At 37.4% G+C, this 26063-nt stretch overlaps 4 protein-coding genes across 6 annotated transcripts; 3 read left to right on the forward strand and 1 right to left on the reverse strand.

Annotated features, from left to right (window-relative positions):
• Positions 1-476: 476 nt before the first annotated feature.
• LOC11407954 (proline--tRNA ligase, cytoplasmic) lies at positions 477-7179 on the reverse strand. 3 transcript variants are annotated; one of them, XM_024779662.2, is made up of 12 exons: positions 6845-7179; positions 5315-5403; positions 4160-4252; positions 3799-3915; positions 3342-3529; positions 3042-3108; positions 2508-2630; positions 2265-2417; positions 1870-2154; positions 1544-1762; positions 968-1061; positions 477-834 (listed from the first exon to the last, which is right to left on the reverse strand). In XM_024779662.2, exons 2-12 carry the CDS (start codon positions 5393-5395, stop codon positions 770-772), a joined length of 1485 nt encoding a protein of 494 aa, XP_024635430.1. In that variant the 5' UTR covers positions 5396-5403; positions 6845-7179; the 3' UTR covers positions 477-769. The 3 variants fall into 3 exon arrangements, with proteins under 3 accessions (XP_024635430.1, XP_024635429.1, XP_039688361.1); XM_024779661.2 differs by having other exon boundaries at positions 6840-7179; XM_039832427.1 differs by lacking the exon at positions 6845-7179 and adding an exon at positions 6137-6308.
• Positions 7180-11505: 4326 nt separating this feature from the next.
• On the forward strand, positions 11506-12492 carry LOC112420123 (protein FAR1-RELATED SEQUENCE 5-like). The gene has a single exon (XM_024778761.2). The coding sequence runs from the start codon at positions 11506-11508 to the stop codon at positions 12490-12492; it is 987 nt and encodes a 328-aa protein (XP_024634529.2).
• Positions 12493-12988: 496 nt separating this feature from the next.
• On the forward strand, positions 12989-14140 carry LOC112419836 (uncharacterized). The gene is made up of 3 exons (XM_039831308.1): positions 12989-13623; positions 13705-13777; positions 14000-14140. The coding sequence occupies exons 1-2, from the start codon at positions 13039-13041 to the stop codon at positions 13723-13725; spliced, it is 606 nt and encodes a 201-aa protein (XP_039687242.1). The 5' UTR covers positions 12989-13038; the 3' UTR covers positions 13726-13777; positions 14000-14140.
• A 766-nt stretch (positions 14141-14906) lies between these two features.
• Positions 14907-19977, forward strand: LOC112420124 (uncharacterized). The gene is made up of 2 exons (XM_039831966.1): positions 14907-19412; positions 19522-19977. The coding sequence occupies exons 1-2, from the start codon at positions 14907-14909 to the stop codon at positions 19975-19977; spliced, it is 4962 nt and encodes a 1653-aa protein (XP_039687900.1).
• Positions 19978-26063: the final 6086 nt, after the last annotated feature.

Below are 26063 nucleotides of genomic sequence, written 5' to 3' on the forward strand. Positions count from 1 at the left end.
TTTTCCACTTCTCATAAACATATATTTTCTCTCCCTTCTACCACGTCATTTTTAATTCTCATATAGTTATTTTGGTATGTTAATTGTTGTTAGAAATATGGTTGCACCCTCATTTATTATCCCACCTTTTTCACTTATTAACCACTTCTTGTCCCACCTCTTCCACTTCTCAATAAACCGTCATTTTCTTTCCCTTCAGTTACGCGTATCATTTTTGGTTCTTATATATTTGTTCAAGCAATTATTTTAATGAATTTAAATTAAATAGATATTTTGGTGTATTAATTGTTGTTAGAACTTTGGTGTATTAATTGAAGTGATCTGAAGATTCATCATGATTTTTAGATTCTTTTCGTACTCTTTAAATTATGAGAATTGATCTTCTACTTTTTTTTCTCTTTTTCTTTTATTGTTTCTTTCTTTTTCTTTTATTGTTTCTTTCTATGCATGTAAAATTTTCACAATAATAGTGATCATAGTTATCATAGTTAAATGTTACTGAATTTCAAATGAATATGAATTAACAAAAAAATCGTGCATCGCACATGTTAGAGTCTAGTTGGTTTAAACCCCACACACATAAAGTCAAATTCGCCTAAAACATCAAATACTTTATGTGCACAGCATGTCACATTTACTACTCCCTTTACTTAAATCTCTCATGCATGTCAATTCCATATATGTACGAGGGAAAGGGATGGGGAACCCACTTTGCTAGAGAGAAAAAAAATCTGAAATTGGATCAGAGAGAAGAATGTTGATGTTGTGACTAGTAACTTCGGCCCCAGTATGACCACTTCTTTGCAGGCTTACCCGATGCAAAGCACTTGGTGCCTGTAAAACCAACAACACACAATTAAGCAACATCAGGAACAATTGTGATACAGTAGATACAGATTTTAACTTAACTAGCAGTTGTTTAAATTCAATCACATAACACAAACATTGGAATAAGGATTATACATACCTTCTGGGAGTTCTGGCTGATCAAAGGGACTACAGAGAATCTTTGCTGCTCCCATCTCATTCTCTGTCCATTGTTTAACATCTAACTCTACCACCTGAAGCGTTGTACAGATAAAAAATAGTTACCAAGAAAGCACCTTTTAAATAACCTTTTATTTTTAGTTTGCTAAAACACAACACAACCGTAGAATTGTTCAAATTGTTAATGATTTCTCTTGGTATTTTTTGGTGAGACACTTTATAAAAATGTAATACCCAAACAAGTTCTATTGATATGGTATTGAATATATAAATCTAATTCTAAATTTAGATTTTTATAAATAGTGCTCATTTTATTTCATCTAATTATATATAACTGTATTGCCAACCTATATTTTCAACTACCAATATCTATGTAACAGTGCATGCATCGGTTCTTTATGAATATCTATGTACAAGTGCATGTGTCAGTTCTTCATAAATTTAGACTTTAGTATAGGGAAACATTTTGAATTATTATAGGTATTGGTCAGCATTCTCATAAATTGGAGAATGCTAACCAAATTTATAATTGCATAAGAAAATACTAAATTTCTACCTTCTCGTCACACCAAGGACCTAAGATCATCTTCCTTTGATTCAAAGCTTCTACAAACTCATCCCATGTATGTATGACTTGAATACATTCATCTCGTTTCTGTTTTGCAACATCCAACATATTTTGTTGAACATTATTGAGCAACTTTTTTATTTCTTCAACTAAATCAGCATTAGCAATGTCAATCTTTGCACCATTATCACGTCGAACAACACAAACCTATGCAAAATTGAAAAGGTTTATTGATGTTTGCATTGAAAATAAAAGATAAAAGCATAATGACATATGAAAGAATACAAGTGCAATAATATAACAACATTAATAACCTGCTTATTTCCTAAACCCTTTAGCCCAATTTCAACCATTAAAGGGACACCTTTCATTTCCCATTCAGAATACTTTCTTTCAAGAGAATAGTTATCTCTAGAATCTAACTCGGCACGAATTTTTTCTTCACGCAACATCTTCACGGCTGCTTTACAAGCGTCATTGATTCCTTCACAATCAACGTTTTTGTAAGGCACTGGAATCACAATGACTTGAGTTGATGCTACTTTAGGCGGTAGCACCAATCCCTTGTCATCACCATGAACCATCACCATCACTCCAATCTGTTACAACATAAAGAAATATAAATGTAATCATATATAGAGGAATCCTTCCATAAATATAAATGTTAATCATATACAGAGATGGTATAATTTAGACATTGAAAGCTTACAGTTCGAGTAGAAAACCCCCATGAGTTCTGCCAAACCATTGTTTTCTCTACCTTCTTATCTTCAAAGTTTATCTCAAACTTCTCAGCAAACTTTTGTCCCAAACAATGGGTAGCTGCACCTTGTATCCCACGACCAATGTTTGGAATAAAAGCCTAGAAAAATTGAACATCAAAGATTTTATAAGCCTTCAATGTACCATTCAAACAACATATCAGCGTCTACATCATAATGTTGACATATACCTCAACAGCATTGGTGAAAATTGCACCGCCACAAGTATCCCCTACACTTTTCGTACCCTTTATGACAGGAACTGCCAAATACTCTTCGTATATACGCCTATATAATTCCAATATCTCGAGAGCCTGAAAAACAACAATCCAGAGTATTTTGAAAAAACAACACAACTTTAAATATATACACTTTGTGCTCATTAATGACACATTTATGGAATACAAATATATAAATGTGAAGAGAAAGGATCAATCCACATGATACCATCCTCATCATCATATGAAAGACAATTTATCCCCGGGTTTGATTAGTGCAAATGTGTTAGTATCAGTAAATTGTATGTACCAAAAGCAAAACAATAACTAATTTAAGCAAGCGAAGGTAGTGACAAAAAATCTTTTTTTTTACAAGAAAAAAAAAACATTTTTAAAACATTAAAAAATACAAAGGAAATTGTTCACGGAACACAATATAGGAGACTCATTACAGCCAAATATGCAAATATTAAGGCAAATTCCTAAAACAACTACTTGATGGAATACCTCTGCATCTGCTTCTTCCTCAGAAGCAAAAGCACTGTGTCCTTCTTGCCAAAGAAACTCACGACTCCTGCAATCAAAATTTGTCTAACTGCTTAAAATATACTATATATGCAAGTTCTAATACAAAGTAGATGTGCGTGATAAAAACAATATTGTAACCGATATAATCAAAATGCATATTATCAATATTTGAAATTTTTTAAGCCTCGTGATTAAAGCTTAAAAATTGTGATTATGTTCTGGTGGTCAGCACATTGTTTAATTTAGAGAAAGGAAAACATGGTAAAAAAAAAAAAGTGCCTGATTAATGGTATGGGATCTCCAACCACCCATCTAACCGCATTGCACCATTGATTAAGTTTCAAAGGCAAGTCGCGGTGTCCCCTTATCCACTTAGAGTAATAGGGATATATTATAGCTTCACTACTTAGACGAACAGCAAGATGAGTTTCCAAATCAGACTGTCCAGACTTTGTTACCCAAGCAACCTAGAAAACGAACATATATAATCAGAAAAATACAAATAATATCCTCAAAAAAAGCAATGAATTTATATAGACTATTATAAAGAAAATCGTTAAAAGCAGTCATTTCAACACAAAACATCAACGAAAATGAGAAACATTGATAAAATAATTAGGAACAAACAAATGATTTAATAATGCAATGATTTTCAAATATTTAAGAGAAAACCAATAAGCATGATATGCAAGGAAAATGTTAAATAGCCCAACCCAACAAACTTAAAAACTCTCACCTCTGGCTTAAAACCGTCATAATGGGCCTTCTCCTTTTTCAAATGACATTCTAGCACAAACATAGGGAAGTAGCAGCTCTCAACATTCATTTTCTTTATCTCTGGATTAAAAAAAGCCTGCACATTTGTTTGAGATATGAAAGCAACTCTCAGCTAAGTAAAGCTTAACAGAAAAGAAAAGAACTATGTAATTCTACATCTATGTCTAATAAAGAAGCGTAGTTTTACCAAAAACTAAAACATCACCATTTGGAAAGAATCATAAATTTTATTTATTCTGCATCAACTCCATAGCTAGCTAATCAAGAGTATAAAATAAGTACAATATATATAAATGCATTCAAATCGTTGAGAAACATACTTGCAAAGTCTCCCATATCTCTACTGCAGATGGTCTCAGAATATATAAACCAGAAATATCATAGTGCTCAATCAATTCCGCACTAGCGACAACCTATTAGAGCAATCAAAAGCCATGGTCAAACAGGTTAGAGTGTTGGTTTGTTTTTTTTTTTAAATATATTAATATAAGAGTAGAGAGAGTTTGTTGTCAAAAAATAGAGAACAAAAACAAAATATTGTGTGGACGAGAACAATAAATAATGTATTGCTTAGTTTCCTGAAGCTATAGTACATGAGACACTAAATAAAATCATATAAATGATCACTCTTTTCTCAATTTTATTGAGAATAGTAGAGGTGTATTTGTTGTCTGACTATCTATACTTGGATTTCTAACTCTCTCAGTGTTGCAAAGTTTAAATCAGAAGACCAAAGATCAAAATTCTTGTGGTTGGAAAGACAAATCTTGTTCTATCTTTTCAACCGACCAACTTAAACTTCCTGGAACTGTGATTTTGTATTTTAAATCATGGATATAATCTAACCACAACAAACGACGGTATGCTATGACATGGTAGTGCACGTTATTTTCCTTAAAAGTAATTGATCTTGCATGGTGAGAAGTTTGTATGATCAACTGTAACAAAAGGGATATGTACATTGCACACTTAGGACCTGTTTGGATTGACTTATTTGAGCTTATCTAATGACATAAGTTTTGTGATACTTTTTTTGAGAGAACTTGTAAAAACAGTTTATGACATTTTTCATGAGTTTTATATAGCTTATTTTCATCAATTCTTCAAGATAACTTATGAAGACAGCTTATAACATATACAAAAACTATTTAAATTAATTTTAACTTTTGCTATAGAAATAGCTTATGCAAGATTATTCAAGTGCTTGTGCTGTAAGCTGCTAATAAGATATTTACCCACAAATACTTTTGATCGAACTATGGGAAAAGAAAAGACAAATATTGACAATGGGTTACAGAGAAATAAATGAGAATACATTCCAATGTTTCTTAAATTGCATCGTTCAAAGGAAAATGTATAAAAATGAGTTATGAATTTGGGGATATTTTAGAAAGGTTTCAATTTAATTGGTTCAATGACAAAAACAGAAAGTAGAAAAGAAATAATTGATTGAAAGAACCAAGTAGTTTTCGTACCTCGGAATACCACTCTTCGAAATTTTCATCCTTCCTGTTGATGAGTCTTAAGCCGGTCTCTATATCCACCTTGTTATTCATCTTCTCACCTGTAAGACGAGACGGATGCACTAGTTATTATGAATGTTCTTTTGTGAGTGAGTGGCAATAGACCAACTTAACAAACGCTCGTGTATTGGAAGATTGCTTTTAGGCCCCCAAATATCTCTTTAGGCCCCCCAAAAATACAAAATTAACCTTTGTACTTATGAATTGGAGCCTCCTGTACATAAAATCCGATGGTTCATTTTCATATTCCACATTTTACTCCTCCGGTATGTATATACCGGATGCAGTTTTTTGAAATCGCATTTTTAACACTTCCGGTACATAGAGTCCGGAGGCACACTTTTCAAATTGATTTTTTTAACTTTCGGTATATATATACCGTACTGGAAGTAGCCATATATAAAGGATGCAGTCATTTAGCAGTTAGTTTCTTTTGTGCATTCAACTTCAATATTATTCTAAACTTTGTGTTTTTTGGGCAATTTTGTTGTGTTTTCATCACAATCAATAGAACAAATAACATCAAATATTCACTCAATTGCAATTAATTAGCACATAAAACTTACTTCTTTCTTTCATTTTTTTTCTGCATAGTTTTTTAGAGTTTTGTCATTTTCAATGAAAAGTTTGATCCCTTTATTTTTGTAAAATGACTTTTGAATCTGGAGAAAATAAGCAGCAAAAGTGGTTGTGGAACACAGTTCTATAATAGACATCGACATATCTAGCATGCCATTAGTAACTTTTGGTGCAATAAATCATATTTCTACTTACAATATTGACAATCAACTTAATGTGCCGTTTATATTTCTAACTGCAGTCCATGCGTGAGGTATGTTTTCATCTTTATTCATGGTGTGTCGTTTTTTTGTTGATTGTAGGTATCTGGTTCCTGCTGATCTAACTGTAGGTAGAGCACGTACATATGTACGTGAAATTTGGACCGCTTATATGTATAAGCCAATAGCAAGAACATTAGCACCGTACATTGTAATAACTAATAAGTTCATATGCATTAGTTTTGTCATAGACATAGACAACAAAAATAGTTTGGTTTCCTATATATTTCACTATAGAAACCAGATATATAAGCAATTTGATGCACAAATCTATAGACCGTAGATCCTAATCTTACTTCCTCTTAATCTTTCACCTACATGTATCAACATTTGACTTTAACCATAGAATGTTCAACTCACATATTCAGCTCCATGAGTACAAACCCATTGACAATGTGGAATGATATGAAAGACTTTATGAAAATGCTCAAGGTGAAGAGAGAAAATATAGCCATGAAGAAGCAAGTACATGGAACAATACTACAATATTTGATGGATTTGAACATTCTAGGTATTATCATTAGCAAGCAATTTTCCAAACTCTTTGAAACCCTAAAACAATTCCCAATCCCCAATTCTGAAACCCTAAAACAATCAATTGGAGAAGGAACGAAAAATTGGAGAATCGATGGGCTTACCTTACCTTACTTGATGACACTGCGAGAGGAAGAGTGAGCTGCTAGAGGAAGTGATTCCGGCGAGCTGGTGCTTGGTGGAGGAAGTGAGTGAACCACGGTGTTTGTGTTTCCGGCGATTCTCGGCTGGAGGAAAGAAGAAACGTGAACCACTGTGTTATAAATCGTATCCTCCAAACCAACAACACAGGCAGTGATGATTTTGGTTTCACTGATCAATTTTGGTTTCACGGCGGCGCTGCTTGGTTTCACGGCGGCGCTGCTTCAAGCTTTGCATAGCTGCAACCTTCTCTCTCTCTCTCTAGGTTAGAGATGAGGTTGAAATTGGGCTTCAAAAACCCATTAGAAAAGCCTGTTAATATTTTTATTAATCCTTTAAAAATAAACGCTTGACATAATTTGGTAAGTAATAGTTAAAAAATTAATATAATATATCTAACTAAAATTAAACTATCTAATTAATTAATCCAATTAATTAATCCAATCAGTCTTTTTTTTTTCAAAAAAAAAAAAATTAAACTATCTATATTTATACAAAAAAAGTTTTTAATGGAACTTTTTATTTTAATTTTTTTATTTCTTAATGAATAATCAAATTAATAATGCAACAAATATTAATACCCATTTAGGTATTGAATTACTTTATTAGGAACTGGTTGGCTAGGGAGAGGGCAGGCTCTTAATTTCCTGTCTTGTAAATTCAGTATGGCCTACTGATTTGGATACACCAGTTTTAATAGACTTGTGACAACATCTCATTCTTTATAAGATCAAATTAAAGGTTTATTCTTGATTTTATTCTATCTTGTAATTTTAGAACTCATATTTCATCTTCCATAATTTTTTTGACAAGTTGTGGTCACTGACATTAGATAAATATACCGTTTCGTTTTTGGGGAAGATGAATATAATGTTATAGTGTGTATCTAAGCTCATGGGACATGATTGTATTATGTCATTGTATCACATAGAAGACAAGATTGGTTCTAATATTACTAGTGTATTTATCTCGCGTTGCTCGGGTTAGACATATTTAAGAAGATAAAAAAATTATATGTATGATAACCACAAATAAAATTTATCATGGATTGATATATGATGAATATCTTAATAAATACAAACAAATATAATAAAATATATCATATTATAAATACTCGTAAATTTATAGATGCACATGCAAATAAAATTAAGTGAATTTAATAAAAATATTAACACATATACAATAATAAGGTGGATTCTAGGGTGAGGGTCCAATTAGGTCCCTCACCAATGGACCACGAGAAAAATATCAATAGATTAAACAAGTGGTTCAGATTTATTTAAATTAAAAGTGGAAAAATGTAGAACTGCTTGATGGTGAGAAAAACACAAGAAGGGGGGTTGAATTGTGTTTTCTTGTTCTCTAAAAATTCTTCTTCTGATAATACTTTAGAAGCAGGTTAGGAATGCTTCTGATGTGATGATCAGAATCAAATATGCAGCAGAATAAAACAGAGCAGAGAGAAGAAAAGCGAGACACAAGCAATTATCCTGGTTCCTTCCACAAACCGGAAGTAGTCCAGTCCCCCTTGCACTTCCAAGGAGATTTCCACTAATAATCACAAAGATTACAAATGCTCAATACTCTCTAAGTATGAGACTTCTCAAAATGCTCAAGCACGCAGGCGAGAGTCTTCCAATGCTCAAGCACTAAAGCAAGAGTCTTCTAATGCTCAAGCACGCAGGCAAGAGGCTTCTATTCAAACAAAAATACAGAGAAAATGTTTGATGTTGAACACTTGATATACAATCAGTGGTGTTCACAATACAATGCAATAAAGACTCTAGACTTGAGAATTTCTAAGATGTATCAAATCAGTGCAGAAATTCAAAGTGCTTTGTAGAATCAAATTTGGCAAAGTTTTGGCGCTTTTAACTTGTATTGATATCTCTTGCCAATCTTCAAGTCCTCACTCCTTTATATAGAGGTGTGAAAGAGACGTTGAGATTTTGAGCACGTCTAAAGAGTCGTTGAGTTTCTTTGATCATCCACCAGTAATCTTTTGCCTGATTTGGGTGTAGTCCTTTGAAGAATCAACTTCAAATTCATTCCCATCTTGAAGGAACATTGCTGCAGGCAGAGCTGTTGTCTTGTCTTGTAGCGTAGACAAAAACAGAGTAGTGGAGGTAGTGGTTGTACACTTGTACTTTGTCAACTCTGATAACGAAGGACAAGTACTCAGTGTTCTTCAAATGACCGTTGATACCTCCCTTTCAATTCTTCATTCTCTTAGACGAGGTTGAAACGAAAAACAGCTCCTTTGAATCTTCAGTTAAAATTTACTGATCATTTGTAGCTTCTGGTGATGATATAGCTTCTGATGAAATCTTGCTTCTGATGGTCTTCTGCTTCTGATGAACTTCTGCTTCTGATGACTTCATTACTTCAGAGGCACTTGTTACTTCAGAAGCACTTCTTAGCTTCAGACGCAGTTTTCTTCAGATGCTTTGGATTCCTTTGCTCTCCATTGTTCTTCCAAGACCTATTGAAATAGATTGACTTTGCCTATGGTCATGTACACTTGAACAATTATTAGCAATAACCAATTGACAATTTTTAATACCTTGTTATCATCAAAACTCATTAAGGTTTATTGTGAAACACATTTTGTTCCAACACTGCTCACATTCAATCAGATCCTCTAATAGTTTCACACCCTATGTACGATTCGTGTAGTAATTCTTCGTCCATAATCATAATCAGATAACTGCTCTTCCCCTCAAACCATCAAATTTGAAAATCAAACTATATGAACCCTAAAATTAAAAATTAAAATCTTCTTCTTCAAACACCAATTCCCCTTTTTCAGTCCAAGATCAGAATACAAATCAAATTCATCAAATTGAAAGCTCTCACTTGCGGCGTTTGGTGAAGTGAGGGAGTCGACGTCATCTCTGATTTTTTAGTTAGTTTATATAAAGGAGGCAATCCTCACCTTGCAATCCTCTAATAGTTTCCTTTTATCCCTTTTTAGTTTTAATTTCCGGTTCCTTGTAATTTCTTATACCTTATTTTTTGTTTTTGCTTCAGACCTTTGTAATGATGAGAATTTAGAATTATTGGAATGTGTTGATGATTCTTTGTGATTTTGGAATTTACCTTTCACTGAGGTTTTGAATTCTTGCTATCTATCTTGATGAGTCACTTGTAGTTGCTAGGGATGAGTCATGCAATTACCATATATATATTGTGCATGCTTGCCATTCTGTTAACAAGTCTATATTTGGTACTTGCATGATTATGAAGATAGGCAATAAATTAAGCATTGATGAGTTAGTTCTCTTTTTACTTTCTGCTATTATAGTACCTTAAAAGACTCATATTCACACACACATACAACCAAATACATAACAAGTTCGGAAATTCTGTGTTTTGATTTATGAAGCCCGACATTAATAGTAGATACGGCATTGACATGTAGACACCATTAATAAATTGTGAAAGTGAACTATTTGAATATAACCCCTTATGTTGATGTCGACACTGACATGTCTCATGTTCATCTTGTGCTTGAGATTTTATAACAAAATTCATTTTTGTTAGGAAAAAACACACAAGAACCAAAAATATAAGTGAAAATAACAAGTAATATGGACATAGAAATTTAGAAGCCATACACCACAATGCACTTTGTTAAACTCTACTTTAAAATGTTTCCTCATATACACACTCATCTTAGATAGTGTGACAATTTTTCCTAAATTGAGATAAAATACAAATAGGTTCATGTGCTATAAGTAACTATCTCTAGGACATTGATGCTACATGTTCCAAAACTTTGTTGCATGGGTAATGGCAGCATTTTACTCGCACCAAAGATAAGTACTATTGTGTTGAAATTGGGGGCCTAACTCAACCTTAAAAAACCGACTTGCAAGGTGATGATTGCCTCCTTTATATAAACTTTTATCAAGAGTCTTATCTATCCGGTTTTTCCCAATATATTGAACATTCTACACTTAATTTTTGTTGCTAGTATTTCTTAATATTTACTCCATTGCTTTAAAATTAGATTTGTTATTAAGTGCTTAATAAATGTTTCTTTTGTAGATTTATTATTAAACGCAATCTATGCTTATAAATTCTACCGCCAAAACAAAATTCTTTCATTTCTAACAGAGGTCTTAGTCTATCTGAATATTTTTATGCTAGATGAAAAAAATAAGGTTCATATAGGATTAACATATGACAATGGTTGTATTTAAGAAGTTAAGTAAATTTATTTGTTTGCTCAAAAAAAAAAAAGTAAATTTATTTGTAAATTTTTGTTTTGAAAATAACATGGATGCCATAATATGTGTAGGGCAATAGAAAAGGAGCATCGGTACATTTAACTGAATAGTGAAAGGTGACATTTTTGTTTGAACGTGTTTGAGATGGAAAATAATGTTGAAGAGAATATGCAGATGGATGAATCTGTTGCATCTGTGGAGGTATAAGAAATTTGTTAAATACCAATATTATTGTATTTTCTTCTTGGTACATATATTGAAGCTTTGTTTGTTGCGGCAGGGACTAGAAGGCTTGTCAACTGGGGTAAGTGATGACGATGATGATGATGCTAGTGTTGAGGCTGGGGAAGGTACCGAAGAAATTATATATATTGATAACAAGGAGGATATTCTTTGCATGGACCTGAAGGGAACAAGTCCCCATGAGACAAGGAAATTTGAGTTTTCAAGCTTGAATATGGCTTATGAGTTCTATAATTGGTATGCTAGAATGAATGGGTTTGCGGTCCGCAAGAGCAAGATGATTAAAAGCAATAAAGGGGAAATATTACAGCAAACCTTTGTCTGCCACAGACAAGGGTTTAGGGAGAATAAAGGTTTAACAATAGAAAACCGGAAGCGTGAGTGTAAACCCGAGACTCGGTGTGGATGTGAAGCAAAATTTTGGGTGCATATAGATATGTTCTCACAACGTTGGTTGATAACTGTTTTTACCGATCAACACAACCATGAGCTTTTAGATGAAGAGTACCATGGAATGCTTGCTGCACATCGAAAAATGAAAGAGTCGGATATAATGCAGATGAACGACATGTTGAAGGTTGGGATAGGGCCGTCTCAATTCTATAGTTCTTTGGCAAACCAATCAGGAGGGTATGAAAAGATAGGGTTTCGAAAGAAGGATATATATAATCAGATAGGAAAGGAACGCCTTTTGAAACGGTGTGATGGTAAAAATGCTTTACAATATCTTCATGGGCTGGCATCAAATGACTCGTTGATGTTTTATCGCCACACCGTTGACGGAGAAGGTAGGCTTGAACACCTGTTTTGGTGCGACGGTATTAGCCAAATGGATTATGGTGTCTATGGTGATGTGTTGGCATTTGATGCAACATATGGAACGAACAAATATCATTGTCCCTTAGTGGTGTTTTCTGGCGTTAATAACCATAATCATAATGTTATATTTGCTGGTGTTGTTGTTGCAAATGAAAAGGAAGAAACTTATGTGTGGGTTCTTGAACAATTTTTGGAAGCAATGTCAGGCAAGTCGCCTATATCTGTCATTACTGATGGAGATCTTGCAATGAAGAATGCTATTAAAAAGGTGTTTCCAAATGCTTATCATAGATTGTGTGCTTGGCATCTAATTCGCAATTAATGCAACATCTAACGTTGGAGCTCCTGAGTTTGTGGGTCGATTCAGGATATGCATGTTGGGTGATTATGATCTGGGTGAGTTTCGGCGCAAGTGGACTGAAATGGTTGATACATTTGGGTTGCATGACAACAAGTGGGTTAAAGAGTTGTATGCAAAGAGAAAGATGTGGGCCACTGCACACATACGCGGCAATTTTTTTGTTGGGTTCAGGACTACCTCCCGGGTTGAGGGGTTACATTCAGAAATGGGGAAGTTTCTTAACTCACGATATAATTTGACTGACTTTTTGCTAAATTTTCATCGATGCCTTAATTACATGCGTTTTAAGGAGGTTGAAGCTGACTTTTCTTCTAATTACGGTGATTCTGTACTACAAACAAGATTTCAAAGCATGCAGCGTTGTGCTGGAAAGTTATTTACTCGAGAACTATTCTCAATATTTCGTGATATTCTTGCACGGTCTGCAGATATGGTCGTGACAGCATGCAATCAAACTTTGTAAGTACCAAGCATCTAAACGGGAGTGGAACATATCATTTTATCCAGATGATGATGTGTTCAAGTGTTCTTGCAAGAAGATGGAGTCATTTGGCCTCCCATGCGAGCATATTATTGCACTATTGTTTTTTTTTTTTTGATGTTGCAGAATTGTCGAAGACTCTGGTAGCACCTAGGTGTACAAAGAATGCGAAGGAAGTAGTATGTAGCACAAATAAGCCTCTTCCAAAATATTGGGATTCACATAAGTCGTCTAGATATTCTGCTCTTTTGTTTCGATATATGCGTTTGAGCAAATTAGCAAGTGAGAGTGGTGATGATTTCGATGATCATATGGAGCAAGCTGCTGCTGATATTCAGAAATTGGAAACAAAGATGGGTTTACATGATGGCGGAGCCACTGATTCAAGTCAAAGTGACCATGAGATATTGAGGGATCCTGCTCCGGTAAGAAGTAAAGGATGTGCTGCTTTAGCTTCGTCACGTACTCGGAAGAAAAGGAAGCGAACTCGGTGTTCTACTTGTGGAGAAGTCGGGCATAATAAACAAACGTGTCCAATACATCGACATCATGCTAACACGACACATTCACCACATGTAGATCATCACAACAATGACTTCAGTGACAACTCTGTAAGCAAGTTCTATAAGTTTTTATGTAATAGTATTTTTATATATATTACCCATCGTTATAATTATCTTTTAAACTTGCAGTTGTATGATGATCTTGACTGAATTGTAAAAGTGCATTTGCGAAAGAAGTGTGAAAAGTGATGCACCTTGTGTGGTAAAATTGCAGTTGGTAATTAGTTGGATGTGTGATGAGTATACTCTGATATGTAGGGTCTACATAGTTGATTCCTCAATTTTCTTTGAAAAACAAGTAAATGAGAACATAGTATAAATTACATAGTAATGTGTAGCATCAGGTTTACTATGTTGTATTTTTTATCTGCTCCACATCGCCTGCAGTTCAAACTTCTCTTTTTATTTATGTTTTGGTTGTTAGGTTGATGAGGCATGCATGTGAGTCAACATGGATCCTTTCAAGAGACCAATCATCAGAGAATTTGTTGAATGGCTAAATAAAGAATGTTCATAGAAATAACAACTAGAGAAGAGGAACATTTGTGATTCGATAAAATACGTGAATTGTTGCTAAATAGGTTCTCTTAGTGCTTGTCATCTAAAGGAGAATAAGTTGTTCTAAGCTACCAAACTTTGTTCAACACGGATAGAAAATACATATTACATTCCTATTCTTATAAAGTGAGATTCATGATTTGGTGATATTGTGATTTAATGATAATTGTTATTTTAGAATTTGAATATTGAAGCTAACATGCCTTCCAAATTAGAATGTTTACCGTTGTTTATTAGCATTGGACCGTTATAATATTCCTAAGGACCTGAAAGACCTCCAAGACCTCCAAAAGGACTTTTAGACCCCTCAGGAAGGCCTTAGTACCTTTAAAAGAAGCCAAAAAGCCCAAGGCGCGCATTATTATATCGCCGCCATACTAAATCTCTAGAAACTTCTAGAAACTGCCCTAAATACATAAATAACCCTATTACTTGGAAACTAAGCAACCAAGACCCAAGCCCATAGAAGGCTATAAATACCACCCTTGAGAACACTCTCAAGTATCTAATAACCAGTCTAAAAACCCTAGTATACGATTCTTAACCCTAGAATCCTTATTGTACTTTTTATGCAAGTACAGTTGGCGCCGTCTGTGGGAAACGGTAAAACTAGCCTTAACCACGATTCTTTGTATCGCGTTTTCGATCCAAGGAACAACTGAGTCGTAGTTTTCTCTGCGATTTGATACCCTAACCCTTACTCAAACCTAAATCGCACCTCACGTACGATTTAGAGAAAATCCATCATGACAACACCGGAAGAGGCGCAAACGATGAAAAGTCAGATCGCCCAGCTGTTGGAACAGAATGAAGCTTTACTCGCCTCGGTTGAAACCATCCAACAGCAGCAGATGCAGGAGAGGACGGACTCTCATCATGGCGAGCTTGATGAACCGGAACCCCAGCCGTTCTCAGCTGAAATATGGAACGCTCCAGTTCCGGAGAACTTCAAACCGCCGCACCTGCCTACCTTCAATGGAAGGGGCGATCCGTCTGAACATGTGACAGTATTCAACACCCGGATGTCCGTATACGGAGTCGCCGATTCTCTTAAGTGCAAATTGTTGGCGGGTGCTTTTGCGGACGCAGCTTTGCGCTGGTACATGAGCCTCCCTCGCTTCTCCATTGTGGGTTATCAGGATATGATTAAGAAGTTTACCCAGCAGTTCTCTGGTAGCCGCCACCGAAAAGTATTATCCACAAGCTTATTCAATGTTCGTCAAGGACCAAACGAATCGCTAAAAGAGTATCTCGCCCGCTTCAACGAGTCAACAATCAAAGTCTCCAATCCCAATCAGGAGGTCTTCGTTGGAGCTTTTCAGAATGGCTTGCGTGCTGGCCAATTCAACGAATCGCTGGCACAAAAACCCGCTGATTCAATAGAAGAAGTAATTGCTCGGGCCGAGTGCTATGTGAAGGGAGAAGAGTCTAATGTGGAAAGGAAAGCTAGAGATGCGAAAGAGAGAGGGAGTTCAGGAGCAGAGCGGCGAAACCCTTATGTCCCGCCCAACAGGGATAGAGGGGCCTTCAAGAAGACTAACGATAGGAGTTCACATCGTTATGCACCTGATCACTTCACCCCCTTGAACACACGCCCCGAGAAAATTCTCAAGGAAGTTCTCGAATCAAGAGTAATCCCGCCAGCTGCGGAACCCCGGTTCAAGTATATGGGTCTGAATAAAGATGCGTGGTGCAAATACCATCAAGTGCTTGGACATGGCACAAACGACTGCATTCACTTGAAAAGAGAGATTGAGAAGCTGATCCAGAGCGGAAAACTAAGAGGATATACCAAGAACGCCGACGATAGGCGCCGTCCGGAGTCAACCCAAGATAAACCTGCCCTAGAGCCAAAACATACACTCCATACCATCTCGGGAGGTTTTGCCGGAGGCGGAGAGTCAGGAAAGTTGCGAAAGAAGTATGCTCGCCAGGTAATACTTCTAGGAGATGCCCATGAACCAGAGAGAATCCCAACTATTTCTTTCTCCCAAGAAGACTTCGGACAGGTAATCCCTCATGACGATGATCCGTTGGTTATATCTTTTCAGCTCCTGAACTGGGAAATCAAACGGGTACTCATAGATATCGGAAGTTCGGCAGATGTCCTATATTACGACACCTTCAGTAAGATGGGTCTGAGCGAAGAACAGCTTCAACCTTTCAAAGGGACCCTGTCGGGTTTTACTGGGGAGAAGGTACATGCACGTGGCTATGTCACTCTCAAAACGACCTTCGGAACCGGAGATCAACAAAAATCCATCAAGATCAGGTATTTGGTGATCAACGCACCCAGTTCATACAACGCTATCATTGGACGTCCTTCCATCAATCTTTTAGATGCCTTTGTCTCTACTAAACATTTGATGATGAAGTATCCCCTGGACAACGGGCGAGTTGGGGTAATAAGAGGTGATCAAAAGATCGCGCGAGAATGCTATCACGCCAGCCTCAAGCTCGGCGGGAAAGGCAGAGAGACACTCGGCGTAAATCTCATTGACCTTGATCCACGAGAAGATTACCAGCAGGAACGGATAGTGCCTATCGAAGATTTGAAAGATATAGTGATAGGATCCGATCCTAATCGGACCACCAAGATCGGAGCTTCCCTCAAAGAAGCGGAGGAACGAAACCTGATTCAGCTTTTGCAAGAGAATTTTGACCTCTTCGCATGGTCCCCCTCTGATATGCCTGGAATTGATATTAAGGTGGCTTGTCACCATCTGGCAGTTAGCCCATCCGTAAAACCGGTGGTACAGAAGAAGCGGAAGATGGGCGAGGAAAAACGAAAGGCCGTAGACGAAGAAGTAAAAAAGTTAATGGAAGCTCGTTTTATCAGCGAGATCAAATATCCTACATGGCTGGAAAACACTGTTCTAGTAAAAAAAACCTCAGGGAAATGGAGGATGTGCGTGGATTATACGGATTTGAATATGGCGTGTCCTAAGGATCCATATCCCTTGCCGAATATTGACCATCTGATAGATAATGCCGCCGGGTACAAAACTCTGAGTTTTATGGATGCCTACTCCGGCTACAACCAAATCAAAATGGACCCTTTGGACGCCCCTAAAACTGCCTTCATGACGAATCAGAAAAATTATCACTATGAGGTAATGTCATTTGGTTTACGAAATGCTGGAGCAACTTTTCAACGCTCTATGGATACAATCTTCAGTGCCCAGATTGGAAGGAACCTGGAGGTATATGTGGACGATCTTGTAGTGAAGACGCCCGCTGAAGGCCAACACTCGGTGGACTTGAAAGAAATTTTTCAACAAGTAAGAAAGGCGAACATGCGCCTTAATCCCGCCAAGTGCACGTTCGGAGTACATGCGGGCAAATTCCTGGGTTTTTTGTTGACCAAAGATGGCATTGAAGCTAATCCGGATAAATGTCAAGCCATCATCAACATGAGAAGCCCATGTAGTGTAAAGGAAGTTCAACAGTTAACGGGAAGGTTGGCCGCGTTGTCCAGATTTCTCTCTTGTGCAGGAGACAAAGCTTTCTCTTTCTTTCCCTCGATCAAGAAAAAAGAAAAATTTGAGTGGACCCCAGAATGTGACAAAGCTTTTCAGAGGATCAAAGTGTTTCTCACCACACCTCCTATTCTTCATCGCCCAACACAGGGGGCGGTCTTGTCCCTATACCTTTCAGTGTCAGAGAACGCCCTGAGCTCCGTCCTCGTCGAGGACTCTGAAGAAAAGGAGAAACCGGTATATTTCGTCAGCAGAGTCTTCAAGGGAGCGGAATTACGGTACCAAAAGATTGAGAAATTAGCATTGGCTGTGGTAGCAACCGCCAGAAAATTACGCCCGTATTTCCAGAGTCACAGAGTGATCGTCCGAACCAACTACCCAATAAAGCAGATTCTCAGCAAACCGGATCTAGCAGGAAGGATGGTGTCTTGGGCAGTAGAACTCTCAGAGTATGACATCCTGTTCGCCCCCAGAAACAGCATCAAATCCCAGGTACTGGCGGACTTTATGGTTGAATTTTCTTCTCCCATTGAAACTACCACGCCTTTGGTTTGGACATTATCAGTGGATGGGTCGTCGAATTTGAAAGGAAGTGGAGCGGGTATCGTCCTGGAGGGACCTGGCGATCTTCTCATTGAACAATCGTTAAAGTTCGAATTCAAGGCCAGTAACAATCAGGCGGAGTATGAGGCTTTAATAGCTGGAATGATTTTAGCTCGAGAGATGGGCGTGGAGAACCTCAGAGCTCGGAGTGACTCGCAGTTGATGACCAATCAGATCTCCGGGGAATACCAAACTAAAGATTCGCAGCTTTCTAAATATCTCACCAGCGTACGGAGTTTCGCGAAGTCTTTCAACTTCTTCGAAGTGATCTATGTACCTAGAGAGCAGAATGCGCGGGCAGATTTGTTAGCAAAACTAGCTAGCACTAAGCGACCAGGCAATAACCGAACAGTGATTCAAGAAATAGTGTCCGCTCCAAGTTATGAAACAACGGAAGTCCTCTTCACGACTCAAGAAGCAAAGGGGTGGATGACTCCAATCTTGCAATATCTGACAGGTTCCTTTGAGCCTGCAAACGAGGAAGAAAGACTGTCGGTCAAAAAGAGAGCCGCCAAGTTTACTATTGTGGCGGGGAAACTTTACAAACGAGGGGCGGTTACTCCTTTGTTGAGGTGCCTAGGAGAGGAAGAAACAGAGCTGGTCCTTTTAGAAGTACACGAAGGAGTTTGTGGAAGTCATATCGGCGGACGATCTCTCGTCGCCAAGCTTTTGCGTGCGGGATACTATTGGCCTAGGATGACCCAAGATTGCTGCGAATTTGTCAAAAAATGTGACAAGTGCCAACGGTTTTCTGATAAAAAAATAGCTCCGGCAAACGAATTGACCTCAGTGTTTTCTCCTTGGCCGTTTCACAAGTGGGGAGTTGACATTGTGGGACCTTTTCCCCCAGCTCCAGGACAGTTGAAGTTCCTCATCGTCGGCGTAGATTACTTCACCAAATGGGTCGAAGCAGAAGCAGTTTCTAAAATAACAGCGGAACAAGTAATAAAATTCTACTGGAAGAAAATCATATGTCGTTTCGGACTTCCTCGGAACATCGTAACAGATAATGGGACTCAGTTCGCCAGCACCAGAGTAGTTGACTTTTGCAAACAATTAGGAATCGAAACAAAATTCGTATCAGTAATTCATCCTCAAGCAAATGGGCAAGCAGAAGCCGCCAACAAAGTAATTCTGAATGGTATAAAAAAGAAGCTTGAGGCAGCCAAAGGACTCTGGGCAGAGCAGCTTTACGAGGTAAAAACTTGAATGTCTTTCGATTTAAAGAAACTTTTTAATTAACTTTGTCACTAACAAACGAACCAGAAATAAAGGTCTTTTGTCTACATAAAATGCGTAAGTACAGGTTTTATGGTCATACCACACAACACCACATTCTACTACCGGAGAGACACTATTCACTATGGTTTACAGAGCAGACGCAATGCTTCCAGTGGAGATTGATACCCCAACATGGCGACGAGAAAATTTCAGTGAAGAAGCCAATAAGGTCGGAGTTCAGTGTACGATGGATATGATCGATGAAGTACGTGAGTCCGCACATATCCGAGAATTCGCCGCCAAACAAAGAGCTGCCCAGCGATATAATTCAAAAGTCATCCCTCGCAGTATGAAAGAAGGCAACCTTGTTTTGAAACAAGTCGTCGCCCCTACCAGGATAGGAAAGTTGTTGCCGAGTTGGGAGGGACCATATAGAGTTAAAGAAAAACTCCAACATGGCGCTTATAAGTTGGAAGAATTGAATGGGAAGACAGTACCAAGAACTTGGAATGCAATCAACTTACGACATTATTATAGCTGAACGCCAAGTTTTTATTTCTTTTGACATTTGCAAAACTCTTTATGTTTCTTTTGCAGACGACCTTATGTTTTTCTTTCCTTGAATAGATGGAATAAAAGAATTGGGGGAGCACTCTTTTTCCCCTGCAAGGGCAGGGTTTTTAACGAGGCACCCCAATTTCTTCAAAAATGTGTGATCTTTTATGGTATTACGAAAAGAAACCGTGAGTTCGACACCAACCTTGTTAAAGGCTCTGTACTTGTCGCCCAGTCAGAAGAAGCCGTGAGTTCGACACCAACCTTGTTAAAGGCTCTGTACTTGTCGCCCGGTTAAAAATCCGTGAGTTCGACACCAACCTTGTTAAAGGCTCTGTACTTGTCGCCCGGTCAGAAGAAGCTGTGAGTTCGACACCAACCTTTTTAAAGGCTCTGTACTTGTCGCCCGGTTAAAAATCCGTGAGTTCGACACCAACCTTGTTAAAGGCTCTGTACTTGTCGCCCGGTCGGAAGAAGCCGTGAGTTCGACACCAACCTTATTAAAGGCTCTGTACTTGTCGCTCGGTTAAAAATCCGTGAGTTCGACACCAACCTTGTTAAAGGCTCTGTACTTGTCGCCCGGTCAGAAATCGAGATCAATTATAATAAAGGTTCCGTAAATTTCAAAATCAAGTGATATGCAAATCTACGTGAAAATAAAATATATTCCGAATAAGATACTCGTGAACAGAGATCCAATAAGAGGATTCTACAAAGCAAAATAAAAACTATTAGAGTAAAAGTCAAGTTAAACGAAAGGTTCTCAAAAAAAGTAAAAGTCAAGTTGTCCACAAAAATAAATATTTGCCTCAAAAGAAGCCAGGCGTTACAACTCAAAAGCGCCCATAACAGCAATAAGCCTAAATAAAATAAACAACTACAAGGAAAAGTCAAGCATCAGAAATCTTCAAGGCTCTTCAACCAGCTCGCCATCTTGAACGAACTTTAGAGAATCAAGACCCGACAAATCCAGTTCTGGATAGAAATGGGCCACCTGTGACTTCGCCCTTTGAAAACCATCCTCAAAGAACCCAGCTAGCGCCATCTTGCCATTCTCGACCTCATCCTTCGATTTTTTCAAGTCATCTTTTAATTTGGTATTCTGGGCGTCAAGCTCGCCCTTCTCTACCTGCCAGTCCGATTTCTCTTTCTCTGCATCGGTGACTGCTTTCTCCAACACAGCTTTTTCCTTCAAAAGCCCCTCCACCCTCTCTTCAAAAGCTATAGCCTTGTGCTTGAATTTCTCCACATCCTTCACAGAATCCTGATACTCTTTCTCTAAGACTTCGTGTTTCTTCTCCATCGACCGAATGTATAACAAAGTTCGGAGAGCACTGGTCCCGGCATCTTGCACCAGCTCGTCAAATTTCCCATGAAAAGCAGCGTCTTTATCCACTGCTGAAAATGGGACGTTATCCTCCATATAGCGGCGATAGTTGAAATCACGGTGCCAAAATGAAGCTTCAAACGCCGCGTCAGCCTCCACTGATAAAGCTCTTCCGCCTCCTTTCCTTGATGTTTTCATTTTCTTCTTCTGGGGAAAGATGGTCGCGTCGTTCACCTCATTCACCATAACCTCGCCCTCAGCTATCTTCTCAGACATAGCATCAACCCCGCCGGCGACAGGTTCAAAGCTGGCAGGGTTATCTCTTTTCTTCGCACCTTTACGAAGAATCACCCCAGCAGGGTCGCAGGAGATATGTTCGCCAGAAGCATTCTTTTCCTTGAGTGCTTCAAGGTACTTCCTTCTTTCTTTTCCGGATAAAGGCAGCATTGGCACTGTACAAACAGGAAAAATAAAAACCACATCAGTCAGACAAATCAACCAAAACAAAAAAAAAAACACGTAATGAAATTTCGTAAAGAAAAGAACATGAATCTTCAACACTCACGAAGGTACAATTCAAGGTCCTCCGAATCCCCTTCTTTGTTTAAAAGTTTTCGAATGTCCGTATGACGCATCCGATCTAAAAAGCCAACTACACCTTGTTCGTAGGGGGTCATCTTCAGATAGTGATAGCCTGAGACAGCCAAAGGATTGGCAGTCCACCCTAAAGGAAACTTAACCTCGCCCGCGACACTAGCAACGCTAACTGTGGAATCTGTTGACGCTTGAACCCTCAAAAAACTCTTTTTCCAATCCTTCTTAAAGTTCGAAGCAAAAGGAGGGAAAAGCTGCTTCCCAGGATGAGCGCTAATAGGAACCCAGGAACCTTTATCCACCCCTTTCATTCCGTAAAAATGGAAAAAGACTCCGGCTGAAGGAACCATGTCTAAAGCGTCGCATAAAATCTCAAAATCTCGAATGAAAGCCCAGCTGTTAGGATGAATCTGAGTTGGGGCAACATTGAGCATGCGTAGAACGTCCATCTCGAACAGGGTAAAGGGAATTCTTACCCCAAATTCTTCCAATACGGCGCCATACATGTGGAAGATCTCTTTCACCCCCTTAGGGCGCATAGAACACACCTTCTCGTCGGGGGGACAGGGCGCCAAGACAATATCCTCCTCTCTTGTCGTCGACGAAACCGAGAGCTTACTACTAAAGAAGTTTATCTTCGCCTCATCATTGTATGTAGACTCGTATCGTTGCACGTCGTCTGAAAAGCTCTCAAATATCATTTTCCGGACATGCAAGCTGAGTACCCTTTCCATGAACCATTTCTGAAGAAGAGACCTCGACGATTTCTTTTCCACAACTTTCTCCTGGGGTCGTATATAATAAAACACAATCACTATTGTCAGAATCGCTACAGTCACTCTCGCTAGAAATGTTGGAGAAAGTCATATGACTAAAATAAGTGGAATCATACACTTTCCAATTGATTAAACCATTTTTTCGAGTCGCATGCTTCAAACATTGTAATCATAGTTTTTGTCGGTCTAAAGGATCCGAGGGAGGTATTTCTCTCCCACTCTCATCGCACTCCCTAACTACTACCATGGTTTACTAAAACAAAATAAAAAGAGGAAAGGAGCAAGCGGATTACCTGAGTCTGTGCGAACGGACAGGCAAAAGCAGAAGAAGCAAGAAAAGAGAGTTCTTTGCCACGGGAGAAACGGAAACGATGAAGTGAAATGAAAAGTGAAGGTTTTTTCGCCTCTTTTAAAGGAAAAAAAATAAACTTTTCATTTTCTCGAAAAACGTGCGCATTCAGCGGATCGCCAACACGTGTAAACGATTAGTTGAAGAGTTAACACGCCATTGGAAACGCAAAGGTCAGGAGATGTGGACCGTTGGATGAAAAGAAAATCTAAGTGTCAACCATCTCGATCGAAGCTTGAGAACGCCAATGCGATCACTTTAGAACTGAAGCACCACGCCTTGTGCCAAGACTTGTGCTTGGGGGCTATGGACCGTCATAATATTCCTCAAAAGTAGAAGGCCCTCCAAAAGGGGCTTAAGAGGACCTGAAAAGGGCCTCCAAAGGGTCTGTTGGGTTTAGGCGCCCTCTCCTAAAAAGACGTCGGCCTTATAGATCCTCAGAACTTGCCTAAATGATCTCTTCAGCTTAAAAAGCACCACGTCTTGTGCCAAGACTTGTGCTTGGGGGCTATGGACCGTCATAATATTCCTAAGGACCTGAAAGACCTCCAAGACCTCCAAAAGGACTTTTAGACCCCTCAGGAAGGCCTTAGTACCTTTAAAAGAAGCCAAAAAGCCCAAGGCGCGCATTATTATATCGCCGCCATACTAAATCTCTAGAAACTTCTAGAAACCGCCCTAAATACATAAATAACCCTATTACTTGGATACTAAGCAACCAAGACCCAAGCCCATAGAAGGCTATAAATACCACCCTTGAGAACACTCTCAAGTATCTAATAACCAGTCTAAAAACCCTAGTATACGATTCTTAACCCTAGAATTCTTATTGTACTTTTTATGCAAGTACAAGCATATATCTTTTGTTAATTTGAACTGTTATCTTTCATTGATATAAGGCAAAAAATAAATAAAAAATCTGGTTACACCAATGAATTTTTTAGTTACACCTTTTGACAAAAATATCCTTCATCTATTTTAAAATTTTCTACCATTATACTCCTCCAAATTTCTCTTTCTATTTCCCATCTTTTATCTTCGTCCTTTTTCCTTCCTGTCACTTATATCTTCCATTTTATTTTATGTATATCAATAAATCTTTCGTGTGTTGGGATATGATTATATGAATTTAAATTTGATTTGGGAATATTTTGTTGTTTTTGTGTACCATAATATTTTGTAGTTTTTTTATGTGAAGTTGATTTGGGAATATTTTGTTTTTGTTGTTGTCGTGTGTTTTGAGTTTTGCAATTTTCAATTGATGATCAATTTTTGTGTTGGTGAATGTCATTGCTATTTTGTGTTTGTCTTTCAAATTATGGTTTGATTTTAAAATAATTTGGGTGTAACCGTATATTTTTGTGGTGTAACTAGAAAAGATCAAATCTGAGTTTATTTGGGATTGTTGAATGAGAAGGATGTGTGTGAATAATCAAATTATCGACGTTTTAAAAGTTGTTTCTGAAAATTATTGGCAGTAATTGAATTTGTTTATATTTATAGTACTTTGTCTTTCCGATATACTATGTTGTCTTAAACAATTCGTAGGTTCGATTGTAGTCTTTGAAAAACTAACAAAATAAAATAAAATTTGAGCAAAAAAAAAACACCAATTAAAAAAATTATTAAAAACCACTTTAGTGGAGCTAGAACTCATGACCACACAATTAACCACGTGGTCGATGCTCCACTCAAGCTCCATTATCAACTTATAAATTTTTCACTTTTAACTGTATATGACTATTATTTTAGTACCTTACATAAAAAAAAACATTTAGAGCCCAAAAAAAAAAGTTTTTTTACATAAATAATGCTTGCTATAATATTTGATGTTGGCCAAAATTGTCTTGATTACTTTTTCAAATATTTAGTGTTGTCCGTTTGATTCTTCTACTATGGGTTTTTGTGGTTTTAAATTATGAAAGTTCTAAATTAGTTTTAGTAGGATGGGATAAGAAACAAGATATGATAAATGTATCATGTCTTGTCTTAATCGGGTATTTGAAGACACACAACATAATATGATAAGTTGATTTTGAGTATGAGTTGGGTTAAAAACCAGTATGGTTGAATAAGAAAACAAATATAATTACGTAAAATTCAACATCAGGATAATACCAATCTAAAACTACCTAATTATGAGTCCTTCCTAAAAATGACCTAATTGAATTAAGAATAAACGATGAACACAAATTTCGGCGATCGGAATCTTTGAAATAAGCCGATCCAACAAACCATCTCTTTAGAAACCTAGTCAAACTGAAAGTACATTTACACGTCAACTAAAACTTACCAAAACGGCAAACGGTATCAAACAAAATCATTCCTACTGTCGGATATGACCTACTTGAACTAGGAACATGAATTTTGGCGATCAGAATCTTGAAATAAATTGATCTGACAAACTATCCCTTGAAAAACCTAGTCAACATGGAAGTACACTTGTAAATAATTCTATGCGTAATGTAGTTTGTGATGTTTAGAGTGAAGGTGAGAAAAACACAAGAAGAGGGTTTGGATTGTGTTAGCTTTTTCTTCTTTTAAATTTAGTACAAAGTTCAGCTTATGATAGAGTTCATAACCTGAAGCAATGTTCAAAGTTAAGTGCAGCGAATATAAAAGATATATATATATATATATATATATATAGAGAGAGAGAGAGAGAGAGAGAGAGAGAGATAAGCAATTATCCTGGTTCCTTCTACAATCCAGAAGTAGTCATGTTCCCTTGTCACTTTTCACTATAATCACACAAGATTACAATCGCTCAAGCACACATGCAAAAGAATTTCTATGCTCAAGCACACAAGGAAGAGACTTCTAACAAACAACAATTACAAAGAAATAATTGTTTGGTTGAACACTTGATATATAATCAGAGGTGTTCTCAAATTCAAAACAGTTCAGACTTTATACTTGAGAATTTCTAAGATATGAAAGTTTGTAAAAATTCTAAATGTTTGATTCGTAGTAAATTTGACAGAGTTTTGGGACTTTTAAATTGTAGAGTCTTCACACTTAATCTT

Source organism: Medicago truncatula, chromosome 3, assembly GCF_003473485.1.
Source record: "Medicago truncatula cultivar Jemalong A17 chromosome 3, MtrunA17r5.0-ANR, whole genome shotgun sequence".
Lineage (NCBI taxonomy): Eukaryota > Viridiplantae > Streptophyta > Magnoliopsida > Fabales > Fabaceae > Medicago > Medicago truncatula.